The sequence below is a fragment of the Maylandia zebra genome, linkage group LG2 (assembly GCF_041146795.1).
Source record: "Maylandia zebra isolate NMK-2024a linkage group LG2, Mzebra_GT3a, whole genome shotgun sequence".
NCBI lineage: Eukaryota > Metazoa > Chordata > Actinopteri > Cichliformes > Cichlidae > Maylandia > Maylandia zebra.
Window position 1 is genome coordinate 37,418,113 of NC_135168.1, and position 13,598 is coordinate 37,431,710.

Below are 13,598 nucleotides of genomic sequence, written 5' to 3' on the forward strand. Positions count from 1 at the left end.
TGCTCGCTCCCTTATCTGCTACGGGTGACTAAAGAACAAAAACAATCCTAATACCAGCTGACAATTTTGGAGGCATACATCACAGGATCTGTTTATGGTCTCAGACTGTATCTCCAGCTCCAATTAAGCATGCCAGAATGAGTTGCAGTGTGGACCACAGCAGCCCAGCTCAGAGTTATGGATGAGCAGTCACTCTAGCAATGCCTGACCCTGAGTGCTAATTAGATATGACATTAAAATAACATGAGCCAAAGCCAGACTTGTGCAGAAATTAAAACGACTTTCGTCTAAGAATCGTCCAATATAACAACCAGGGAAAGACTAATTGGAATTATTAAGGTTGTTTTTACATTTACACGTTTTGTGGCACGGACAAACTGAATGGAATTGATCAGATTTATCCACATCACTGTTATTTTAGTAGTATCACAGGGAAAGGTGGAATATTTACTTTGAAGAAATGCTACGTGGCCTTTACTCTTGACATCTTCATGTAGTGTCTGCAATATTAGTTTTATTTTCCACAATACTCCACATCATAACCTTTACTAATTGTGTTTTGAATGGAGTGAAGCTCTTTGCAGATATGCTGGTAGAGTGAATATTTGTAAATGTACTCCAGCGTGATAGTAGTTCCTGGTTAAAGCAATGGATGGGTACTATATTCAAATCAGCTTTAAATAAGCTACTAGAGTGAAGCTAAGCTAGAAAAGCCAGGAGAGAAGCTATTAGAGATTTGTAAATTTACTCCAATGTGATGTAGTTCCTTTTGAAAGCAATGGGTGAGTAGTAAAAAAACAAACAAAACAAAAGACAGCCCAACTCTCAAAAAAATACCGTTTTAAGTTATACATTTAAATTTTATTTAAATTAAATTAAAAGCTAGTAGAGTGAAGATAATCTAAAGATGCTGTTAGAAGCTAACAGCAGAATCGAGATTTGTACAACTACTACTTTATTACTCTAATGTGATGTAGTTCCTGGTTAAAGCGATGGGTGGGTGGTAAAAACACACACACACAACCCAACTGTCTTTAGAAAGCAGCATTCAAAATCTTAATTTCAATTAAAATAAGATTTAAATAACCTACTGGAGTGAAGAGTAGCTAGCGAAGCTAGTAAAACCTAGCAGATAAGCTAGAGAAGCTAACAGAGAATTGCAAATTTACTCCAATATAATGTAGCTCATTTTTAAAAGCAATAAGTGGGTGGTAAAAAACACAACCCAACTCTCTTCAGAAAGCAGCATTCAAAATCTTATTTTAATTTGTATATTTACTCCATAAACATTATTACAAAACTCAGCAAGTTACCAATATTACATTATCACCATACAGGCTTGATCACAAATATTTAAAACCTTTGCAACAGTTACAACAAAACAAAAAAAACAAAATAATACTCAAATAATTTACATGAAAATCTATAAAACAGCAAATTGTTCACAAATTATATTTTTTTCCAAGTTTTCATTTTTTTTCTTTGCTTATTTGTGTTTTGCACAGTAACACAACACTCTCACAACAAGATCATGGTCTTATTACAAAACTCCCAACAAAATGTAAATATTTCTAGTTTTCTGTTGATACTTTCATATTTTGGTTTTTAAAACCAGAAACTTGTCATTGTATATCCTTTCCACTGCCCATAGAGGCGCATAAAAGGTTACTCACACACACGAATACTTCACAGCACTTTCTAAGAAAAATATACACTTACAAAATATGTTACAAATTGGCACACAAAAAATATACAAGATTTTGTAGTGTCAAGAGTTCATTAAGATTCCTTCTGGTAACAACTCTAGACAGTATATATAAAGCTCGGTAATCTTTTAATGAAAAGAGCAAAAGTAATTCCAATCAGTGTCAAAGAATCATGAAGTGAATACATCAAACATAACATTATAATATACATTCATAAAGAGGGTTAGGAACCTAATCTATTTTGCATTTCTTTTTTTTTTTCATTAACACTGGTGAAATGAAACATACCGAAAAATGAAAATAAAGAAATCGAAACTGAACGGTAAAGAAAAGAAAACAATTGTCAGCTTTCTTAGCACCATTAACATGAGGCAGCTCAACAGTGGCACATTTTAAAAACAAACCGAAAAAAAAGAAAGAAAGAAAATTTATGAACTCAGAGAAGTACATTCAATTTGACAATAGGCAGAAATGAGAGAAGGCAGACTAAATGGGCTTGCAGCCCATGTGGAGCTTCCCATCAGCAGCTTGTCTTGGTCCTAACCCTGATACACTATAGAAAAGAAACAAAGGATCATGGCAGAGAGGAGAGAGAGAAAAAAAAGAGACACAGAAAGATTGATTACGATTCTTGCCGTATGCAAGCAATCAATTAATATAACCTGTGTGTCAGAACAGCCATATCCACTGTGACAAGGCCTGTTTTAAAATCAATCAATCAGTCAATCAGTTTGTCCGTACATCTCCATGCAGTCTCATGTAATTACTGCTAAAAATGATAACATTGTTTAAAAGACAGTGAAACTAATTTCACATATTTCTACACAATATACTAAGTGTTTGATTGGATCTGCATTTCTCCTGAAATTCGTTTAGTGTATAAAATCAAAGCGATTTTATTACTGATTAAGCGTGATTGTATGGTTCATTTTTAAGTGGCTTTCTAGATGTTTATTTCAGAGCTGTGAGGTAGTGAATGAGCCCAAAGTAATTAAAAGCAATGGCCTGTGAATACGCTGGATCAGATAGACGCAATGTATATAATATATATTTCTTTTCAATTTGTGCCTGTATTTAGCCTTAAATTTCTGGTCACAATATTTTCTGCCAGAATTCTGACCCATGAATCAGGACAGTCAATGATGTAAAATGAAGTAGAATGAAAAGAAAGAAACATTATGGACATTATGGGAAATATGAGCTAAATAATCAGACTGAAATACGGCAGCGCCATGAAATAAATTACATGAGAATGTTAAGAAAAGTTACTGTTTAAATTACCATTTTTTTTTTCAGGTAAGATAGAAGTAAAAATTCCACATGGAGTGAATGCAAAGACATGCTTTCCTTCATTTACAAGATTACTGTTTCTATTTGTACTGAAAACTGCTTTCACGTTCACATTGACTGCAATAATGTCCATTCGCGACTGATGTGCGCATCAGAATCTCTACTGCCTTAAATTTCCAGTACAAACAGCTTTTCAGTGAGGCACAGCCCCAAATGACAAATCATCTTCTTGCTTACCCTCAGACATCTGCGCTACACTCTTCTTGGTCCAGAGAAAGCTCATTTGAACAGCTCTCTCTCTCTTTTTTTTTCATCTCCTTCCTCTACAGTAGCCTTCAGAGCAGATCTCCCCTTTGCCTCTCTTTTGTTGCTTCTCAGTGCCAGGCGATGTTGAGGTAAATTGAATTTGGCAAACAAAGTGGGGGGAAACGAGGAGAATTCAGAGTCTTTCTGATTTGGTTTAGTGAGTGGTGGTGTACCACTGCCAGCTGTTGGTGCCTTTCATCAGAGAAGAGAGAGAAAAGTCTCAAATAAAGAATTCCTGTAGTTGCAAGTCTCTGTAAGGAGTCTCCAACCCGAGCAGCCAATATCCCAATGGATAGAAAAGAGGAACAGCCAATATTCACACATATATAAGAGGTCATTTACACAGCATTGTTACTTTTGGCACAATGATTTTAAGATTATAATTATCTTTTTTTCTTTTTTTTTCTTTTTTCTTTTTTGCAAATATTGCATGTCCCTGTACAACAACATTGACAAAAATACTCTGAGGGTGGAGCTTTTATGAATTTGCAAGGCGTAAAAATGTTAATTTAGATAACCAGTTCCTCTAAACTCCAGAAGAAGAAAACAAAAACTTGACAAAAGGAAAGGGGTAGCCATTCCAACTTTGAGGGGGGGGGAAAAGACAATGTCTGATATGTCATCAATACAAAATGGTCCCATCTCGTGTTTAAGATGTCTCGGGCTTAAATTGGGCTCATTTATTGAAGGTTTCCCTCTTGAAATGAGCCAGGCAGTGTATGACGGACAGCAACAACAGGACATCCATATTCTGCATACAAAAACAGATGAGGAGGAGGGGTGCGTAGATGTCACTCAATGCATTTATGTATATAGCTACATCTTTAGGGAAAAGGGAAATAAATATGTAATTCAGGGAAGCTAGTTCTGCTGAGAAAATACAAAAACAAAGTTCCTCAAAAAGGCGACAGAACTTTTTTCAAGGCTTATTTCTCTTTTTCAGACAAAAATCAAACAAAAAAGGAAAGAAAAAAAAACAACTATAAGAAGAACAAACAAAGCAGAAACAACAAAAGCAAGAAAAATGCAGCCATGGTCGTTTCAAATCTCAATCAAGCTTGACACAATCACTCAATAGGTAGTTTGCAAAGTACAAGAAGTTTCTCATGCAGATATTAATTTCCTCTTCAGGGGGTTAAAAGGAAGTGGGAGTAGTCAGGGGGGAAACGTAGAACTCATGCAGCTCTGGCATAGCGTCAGTGTAGGTATGTTTGGGAGGGAGGGCTGAGCAGGTAGTGGGGGAAAGTGAGAGGGGGAGGGGAGGGGGTACAACAGCAGCTGATAACAAAATATTACCTCAGTTTCTCAAAAGAGGTCATCAGTGCTATGTCCTTATTTGGGTCTCTCTCAGCTCGCTTCCCCTTCAGTGTCTCAATCCGAGGGAACTTTGCACTCGTCTTGTGGCGGTACAGCTTTTTGTGAGCAGGCCCGGGGTTAATAAAGTTGGGTTTATCAAACATGTTACAGCCTAGAGCAAGTTGAGGGAATAAAGAATGAGAGGGGTTGAATTTGGCCTGGTTTTTGCCTCCTTTCCCCCCTGCCTTTCTGCCTCTCCCAGCCCCTGTGAGCACAGCTCCTTTTTTCTTCAGGTCAGCCTCAGTACCTGCCAAGATTTTGAGGGTCTTTAGGTTGAGACTGTTGGCCTCAGAGGGCATGCAGGCCTCCGACATGGGGTTCCACAGTGGCTCAATGGAGGCCATCATGAACCTTTGGACCTCAGCCATGCCAGAGACAATGTTGGACAGAATATTGGAGGGCTCCTCAAATTCTCTCTGGTCATCCCCCACCAGGCTGTTACTCTCCGACCATCCGGTGCCAGGCCAGTCCCCAGTGCTGCTACTGTCAGTCAGGCCTGTGCCACCTGCCTGGTTCTTTGCTGCTTTACCCTCTAACATGGCCTTTATCTTTTTGGTGGAGCGAGAGTTCTGTTTGGGAGTCTTGACCTTCTCTGACTTGGGGGCTCTCGGAGCCCGGACCTTTTTCGGGCACTGTCCTCCTGCTGTTTGTTTGCAGCTGCCTTTCCTTTTTGACTTTATGCTTTTCGCTCCATTCTGTTCATCAAATTCTGTAGCTGCCATCTCTTTTTTATCTAAACCTAAGACATCTTGATTGTTGAAGTTGTGTAGCGGAAACTGGTTGTCCTCCACCGGGTATGCGCTTGCCGTGCGCTCCTGTTGCTGTATGACATCACAGTTCCACTTTACCTCCCTATTGCAGTCCATGCTTATATCATTCACATCCTGGTATTCTCCAACATTTCCTGCCATCTTCATCTCACGCCCAACAACCTGAGGGGACAGATTTGGGGTCTCAGGAGGGGAAAGCTCTGAGAGTGATGAGTGCCTAAACTTGTCAGGGGTGAAGTTAGAGATATCCAGCAGGTCTGAGGACTCCCTGAGTGGGGTAAGGGCATCCACACTCTGCTGAATCACCACTTTAGGACTGCAATGAGCTAAGAAGCTGTCTCGGCCCTCCTCCTCACCCTCTCGCTCACAAGACTTGAGGCTGAGTGAGCTGTAATTGCTGGAGGAGGCTGACAGAGAGCCCACTGAGTCATAGCTGATGAGCCTGCCATTGTCTGTGCACAGGGACCCTCGCTGGTATTGCACCTGGCCCTCCACGCAGGCAGACTGACACACTTGCAGATCTGCCCCGGGCTGCAGCCCAGACTCACTCAGGTAGCTCTTCTCATAAAGCAGCCTGTCAGCCTCAGGGCTCAGCTGGCTGTAGTTAGACACTGGCAGACTGTCATTCAGGGGAACAGCAGCTGGGAAGTTGTTGGGTAAGATGGGAGTCTCGGGCGTCTCAGACCCAAAGCTCTGGCTGTGACTTGCACAGAGCTGTGGGTGCCACATCTGGGGGAAGCTGGGGCAGTTCTGAGGAGACTGCTGGAGCTCGGACTCAGAGGGAGGCGAGAGGACGCAGCTCTGAGCGAGCTGCAGAGAAGAAAACTGTTTCTCCTCCAGGGACAGCCCAAGAGAATACTGCTGCCTAGAGGACTGCTGGGGGAAATAAGAGATAGCTGCTCCACCTGAGGAGTCTGTGGCATCTAACAGGGTCTGCAGGTAGCCCCCCGGGATGACAGGGACACCCGTCTCCACCTCCTCTGAGGAGGAGGCAGCTTTGTCAGGAGAGCAGGTGGATGAAACAAAGGGGAATTTCTCCTCAGCGGCTTGAGCGGTGGCGGTATTGTCAGAGAAATGTGGTTTGACTGTAGTTGAGCTAATGCCTGCCTCATCTAACCCAGCAGTGGGGTCCTCAATCTGTGCCGCAGTGACACAGGCATCCGTTTCATTCGTCACACTCCTCCCCTCCTCTCCTTCTGCCTCTTTTATTTTCTTGCTCCTCAGCCTGGCTTCGCTTTTGAATTTCCTTATCCTGACTGTTTTATTTCCTCCCAATCTCCTCCCCTCCCTCTCCTCCCTCTCCTGGGAGCGGCTCTTGGCTGTGACTGTGTGTGTGATGGAGTTTGTGTCTAATGTGACTGGGAGGCCTGTGGCTGCTATTATTCCTCCTACCGTGGGGGTGGCCTCTTCTTTAGTGACACCTCCCTGGCCCCGATCAGAGAGAGGGAAGGACTGTGCTGTTGCTGATTGCTCCACAGTGTGAATCCTCTGAACTTTAAGCCGGTTTGCAATCTTGTATTTCCTTTTGGGATGACTAGAATTAAAAGGGCGATGGTGGCGTCCGTTTAGATGAAAACCACGTTGTTGTTTATCTCTGGCAGCCAGCTTAAGCTGTTCCTGTCTCTCTCTTTGCTTCTCCTGCCAGAAATGCTTCAGAGGAGCCAGTGTCTCATATTTGCTTACTGTGTCGGCATTTAAGCTCACAGTCGCATCCACAGGGTCCAGCTTGCCCAGTTTCACTGACATGAGTCTCTCTCCTTTAAACCTGTTGATGATGATGTACTTGATGACCACAGGTGGCTCTTTGCGGCAGGATTTCCGGCGTTTTTTGGGGCACCAGTCTACATCCTCCTCTTCTTTCTGACCAGCAGGGGCTTTCTCCTTTTTCTCCGCATTTTTCTCACTCTCAAGCGAGTCGACATCATATAAGTAATCATCGCTGTATCGAACCTTTCTTTTGGAACGCAAGCCATAGTTGAGAGGGTTCGAGGGACTGAGGAATCTCTTTGAGTGGCTCTTTTTAAACTTTCCCTCCTGCAGGGTGTCTGAGGACGAGCCAGTGCAGGAGCTGTCATCACTGAACTCCCCTGACTCCTCTGTGGAATTGAAGTCCATTAGGTAGCTGACTTTGGGAGTGGACATAGGCGAGCCGTGGGAACCATCAAGTGGACTCCTAGCACTGCAGTCCCCGGCTTTTCCTTCCTGTGCTCCCTCCAGGATCAGTTCATCAGTTTTGGGCTGAAGATCCTCCGCGGTTCTCCTCAAGACTGCTGCTCCTTCCTCTTTCTTGGCACAGTTGGCCAGGACACTGGGGAAGAAGTTGAACTGCGTCTCTTCCTGCAGAACATTTGTTTTTTCCCTCATGTTGTCCTGGAAAGACTCATAACGAATCTTGAGCGAACAGACATCACTGCTTAATGTTGAATCGTCGTCTTCATCGTCAAACAGATTGTCGACATCTTCCTCTGAGAAGAGGTTGACCGACAGTTCATTCTTAGAACAAAGGTCCAGCAGTTCCATCTTACTCTCACTGATAAAAGACTCAAAGTAGCCCCAGTCCTGGCTGGCGTTAGCCAGGAGAACTTCTTCTCCACTAACCTTGTCTAGTAACAGTCCTTCATACAAATTCTTAGCTGTTGCATCATCTTCGGGGTCATCGCAGTCCCCTGTTGTTTTGTTTGCATCCCCTCTCTTGCCCTCACCTGGGGCTTTTGGCAGAGGAAAGCTAAGTAGCTGGTCAGAGAGGAGCTGTTCTCCATAGTGACTCACTGCCTCCCCCGCGTGGCTCAGGCACTGAATGCTGATGTTGTTGATGTCAGAGAAGTCCTCTCGGCTCACATCCCCTATCCTTACACTTAGACCAGTCTCCGTGTCAGGGTTGGCGGTGGGGTCGTGGGGTGTGTTCTGGATGGCGTTAGGGTCAGTGGCATCACGTGTTTCAATGAAGCAGCCGAGGCAAGTTCGGTTAGGCTGAAGAAGACACTCCTCCGTCAGGCCAGACACAGTGCCAGGCTCCATCATTGTCGCTGATAGAGGGAGGGCAACGGGTAATGGAAGGGACGTTTTCTGGTTGTCTCCTGTTGGCGCCCAGGAGCTTACAGCTGGGCTAGAGAGTGATGAGGGAGCGGGCGTGTGGTGAAGATGGGGAACCACAGTTGGAGGGTCATTGGAGGAAGGGGCTACTGTTAGGCCCAGAGTGGGCTCAGTTCCAAGGGGCAAGGGGAGGGCTGGCGATGTAGGAGTGGTCCTCTGATGCGCTGGGCAGGCCTGTTGTGAAGTCTCTGCGGCAGGTGGAGGCGAGGACGGAGGGAGAGCAGCATCGACGAGCCCGCACAGACTCAGATTGCTACTCTGCTCACATAGCCCTGCAGGGGGAAAAAAAGAAAAAAGATTTCAGCTCTTTGAAATGTAAGTGTGAAGTTAAATTACATTGTTTTTGTTCTTTTAGTTACTCCGACGTTCTTCTAAGCTGCTCAGACGCAATTAGTGTCAATTAACCCCCTAGAGCTCAAAATGTCATTTCATGATGCCAGCCTTAAACATTAATAATTCAGTTTTGGTTCCAGATTCAATAAAAGGTATTAGCAATGTCAAGTTGGACAATTCCTTACTCATTACTTGCTTGATGTTCACATGTGAAAGCTGAGACTCAGCGAGTAGCAACACAGCCATAAAGAAATCCCACCAAACTCTGAGAGCACTTAAAACAAAAAGAAGATCAAAGATGAAATGGAGTCACCTTTATGTAATGTTAGCATGCTGGCAAAAGTGAAAGATATACAGAGCTGCAAGAATTTTAATTGGCTTATTTGACAGAACAAAACGAGCAATTGTATCACATGCTTGCAGGTGATAATGCAAAGAGCCTGTTGTCGTTCCTGCCCGAGCAGTATATACGAGATCAAATTAATGCAGCCACCTTGCTTTATGTCCCCCACCCTGCAGTGTTTCTGTGCAGACGCAGATCTACTAGCTTTTAAGTAACAAGATACCATTAAATTACACAGACCGACCGAAACAATGACTCAAATAAAAGTAGATTTTGGTGATTTTCCACAGGTCACTTGTGACAATGTCTTAATCAGTTGAAGACATCCATCTGATGAGTAACAATCAAAACTCGCAGGAGTGGCTCGCAGCAGCAGGCAGATCGCTGTGTTTGCTCTGCATAATTAGATGACAGCAGTGGAGGCAGGTATGTACACATGGGACACGACAGGCCCATATGTTGGAGACTGTATAACCAATACCATCCACACCTGCCTCCCTCTATAATCCCAAGCTGCTGCCTTCCAGATATTCTTTAAAACGATGCCAGGGAGAGAAAAAAATAAATAAAATTGAAAACCCTAGCACAGCAATTAATGTGTTCACAGAGGTTAACTAGCAACAACCCCCATTTTAGAATGGATGCGCCTAATCATTATTGAGGTAGTGATAAATGCTTGAGGGGAAGACTGCTTAGCAAACCGTATTCAGCGTTGCTGTATTGGCGGTGAGTAAATCTTTGAATATGGATATGATTTGAGAGTGATTTAATGAGGTAATGAAATTTCTGAGAGCTGGTCTCTATGGGTCTGCGGCCTGCAGACACACCGGAGCAGCCACAGTGCTTACTAAAAGCATGCGACTACGGTACTGTCACTCTTAATGAAGAAAGCCTCTAGAGAAATATCCATCCTCTCTTTCCCTCTCATCGTCAGAGAACTGTTATAGCAGCAACTCGTCAGAGGCTGCAGAAGCATCACAGCGAGGCGTTCGCCATCAGGTCCTCTCAGTCTGTGAGCCAAAATGACCTCAGAGCTAAAGCATGGGACTGACACATGTTCTCTGCGGAGAGTCATGACAGATACCCTTTTTCTATATTTAAGATAGAATACTAGCAAATTTACACGGTCGCTTACTATAAAGAGGAGGACTACAAAAGGAAACGCTTTCCATTCGTGAGCACACTTCATCGTGAATTACATGTAAACAGAGCAGATTTCCAGCACGCAGAGACAAGACAAATATAAAGCAGAGATTAGTTATCGCTCGCCCTACAAAGGTGCAAAGCCACCGAAATGAGGAAGTTACAGGAAAAGGGAAAGAGGTTATTAACTTCCTTCATCCCTCTGTGCTCACGTGTAACTTAAGCTGCCACCAAATATCGCCGAAAGATTGGTCAAAATTGCCGTGAAACATTAAACTCATATTGAGAAATGTGTTTCCTCTGGGTTTATAATGGATTAACAATCTATCCTGTCCAATGTGTGTGTGTGTGTGTTGTATGTGCTGAGCGGGGCAGAAAGTGTGTGTGTGTGTGTGTGTGTGTGTGTGTGTGTGTGTGTGTGTGTGTGTGTGTGTGTGTGTGTGTGTATGAGAGGGAGAGTGATAGAGTGTGAGTATTGGCTTGGGGGTATAGTGTTATCGAGAGGCCATCTGTCTCCAGCTGGACCATTAGCTCTTCAGCTGTTCAGAATGTGCCACAGATCAGTCAGTCAGACAGGTATACAAACACACACACACACACACACACACACACACACACACACACACACACACACACACACACACACACACACACACACACTGGGTCTTACAGCGATGACTGTAGCTGACAAATCGAGTTTGACATTTGGGGTCAAAGGCGGGATCGGCAGCTTCCTATTCACTGATATGGTACAACATAATGTTACTACAATATCTGAGCTGGCAAATGTAAACAAGATACACATCCAAAATAGTCGCTGCTGCCAGAATCCAATATTTAGCTTACAGAAAGAGTAGCAAAAAAGAAAAAACAAGCTTTATACACTCTGAGATCCTGCAAGCACGGCTGTACTTTTATAATGGTGTTATCGGGAGAGAAGCTCTTCGAATAGAAACCGAGGCTGGATGTGACATGGCTCATGCAATCTGGCGTGGACATTCACCACTGAGCATATGGAAGGACCCCGGCTGCTGGCAGGTGGTGGTGATCTTCTGATTCCCAACACTGCCAAGCCCAGCCATGCTAGACAGCCCGATCACTGCCAAACTAGACCAGACCAGACCAGACCAGTTAGCACTCGGAGCTCTCCGAGACACATCTCTTTTTCTAGCCATAACATTCGGGGCTTCGTCCACCTGAGGTAGGCCCAGGCTGCTTTGTGCCAGGCAGCTCTGCACGGTAACAAGCCCATGCCGAGGGACACGGTCATGGACATGAGGGGAGAGACTAGTTGGCGCCTGTGTGCCTATCTATTAGTGTGTCAGATGCCACATGTGCGCATACACGTGTATGCCTTTTTTCTCTTTAATTACATTCCAATTAGAGCTACATTATAAAGCAAAGAAAGCAGAAAAGCCTAAGAATAACAGAAACACCTGTCACTGACATTAAATTAAATTCATGCATTTTCTCCAAAGGAATGGCCAAAGGAACACATTTTTCAGATATCACAATATGACACACAATGCAAATGAAAACAGCTGACATGGCCTTTTCCCCTTTTGCCATGGCTTTTAGAAAGCATTCCTTTTTCCATCCCCCTTTCCATCCCTTCTTCCACCCTTTTTTCCTTCCAACTTCCTGCTTCTTATCCCCATTACATGGAGGCTTTTACAATCGTAAAATGCAGAGCTAGCCATTCTGCAGCTCAGCCACCCGGGGCGTTCAGTCATCCAGCTGGTAGGCCAGCCACAGAAGCCGCTTGCTCCATCTCCACTATATGACATTTTGTGAATGGTAGTGGGGGTTGTGGTGGGGTGTGTGTGTGTGTGTGGGGGGGGGGGGGGGGGGGGGGGGGGGGGGGGAGATCAATCCGGCCAGTACAGGATGTTCGTAATAAGTGGTGAGTAACTGCGGCATGATTCATGGCCATCCTCCTCAAAGAACTACCCTATTCCTGCTCAATGGAGCTGCTTTTACTCTCTCCTGTATTTTTTTTAATGCTCTCATTCCACCTCTCCTCGTCTCTCTTGCTCTCTTTTCCTCTTGCTGCCTCTCAAGGAGCAGGCAAGTGCTGGGGATAATCTGTCTCAGTTCCAACTGAGGCTGACCAGAGCTGAAACACCGAGATAAACCTCATCGAAGGATCAGTGGTGCTTGGTAGAAACTATGGGGAGAAGTAGGTGGTGGGTGAATGACTGAATATGCACAGCAGCAGTAGGGCTTATTGTCCAGTAAAAAGGAAGAGATTGCACTGCTATCTGATTTCTTTTGAGTTAGATTTGGTTTTAAAAACCATTTATTCAGCTAAAAGAAAAGTGACCCCATATTGTAATGGCTTACACATTTGCCTAGCACTGAAAGCTCTCCAGTTTGATCCAGGAAAGAGACGCAGATCCCTTTGGGTTCCATCAGAAAAGGCATCTGGTGCAAAACAAAAATAAAAATTCTGCCAAATCAAACATGTGGAGCTAGCAACTGTGGAGACCCCTTGTGAATAAGGCAGCAGCAAAAGTAGCTCATATACCTTTCAGAAGAAAACATTTGTAAACCCTTTGGAGATACCAGGATTTCTAAATTGATATGTGGTTGCAAAAAGTAAAAAAAACAAAATCGAACTGGACTAATTCATAAATAATTGTGTGCGTTTTTCATAGTGGACAGGGAACAAGTGAATTTAGCAAATTGTATAACTTTCCGAAGGTGTTTTGCTGTCTCTCTTCTGGTGCCCTTGGTATGATATTTGCAAGGAAAGCTACAAAAGTCCTAAAATTCCTTGACTTGGACACAGTTATGCCCATCTTCATAACATTCCTCCTAAAGTCCTCTTAAAGTCCTGTGAAAGTTGGTTCTTTCTTCATGAGGGCAGAATTTGGCACTAACCAGATGTTTGTCTTTATTTGGAGACAGGCTCAATTCCATCTCGCACTCCAACGTCAAATTGCAGACGTTCTTTGGAGTCAGGTGTTCCTTAATCACAACATCTGACTCTCATCTGACTATCCCCCATAAGGGCGAGTTTGTATTATTGAAATTCCCTTACTTCCAAAAATGCATGTTTTTGTGTGTTACTGATTAATCCTTTCCCCATTAGACAACGTCTAATGATGACTTTTGACACTTCAGTTTATATCAATAAAGATGTGGTTTGAAGACCGTTTTTTCAAGGGTAGCTGCATAGGCAGGGACCACCTTCACTAACTTCTTAGGAACCAACAAGTCATTGCGTTATATAGGCAGGCCTGAAATATGACAGAA

At 43.7% G+C, this 13,598-nt stretch overlaps 1 protein-coding gene across 4 annotated transcripts in view; it reads right to left on the reverse strand.

The window, feature by feature from the left end:
• Positions 1 to 980: 980 nt before the first annotated feature.
• nexmifb (neurite extension and migration factor b) overlaps positions 981 to 13,598 on the reverse strand; it is a 55,758-nt gene continuing 43,140 nt past the window's right edge. For 2 of the 4 annotated variants that reach the window (XM_076892126.1, XM_076892131.1), the window contains exons 3-4: positions 4,599 to 8,793; positions 982 to 4,053 (exon numbers count right to left, since the gene is read on the reverse strand). In XM_076892126.1, the coding sequence (XP_076748241.1) occupies positions 3,807 to 4,053; positions 4,599 to 8,793 (4,442 nt within the window). In that variant the 3' untranslated portion in view covers positions 982 to 3,806. Of the gene's footprint in view, positions 8,794 to 13,598 lie in introns of all 4 variants that reach the window. The other 2 variants (XR_013101595.1, XM_004540963.4) reach the window with 2 other exon arrangements.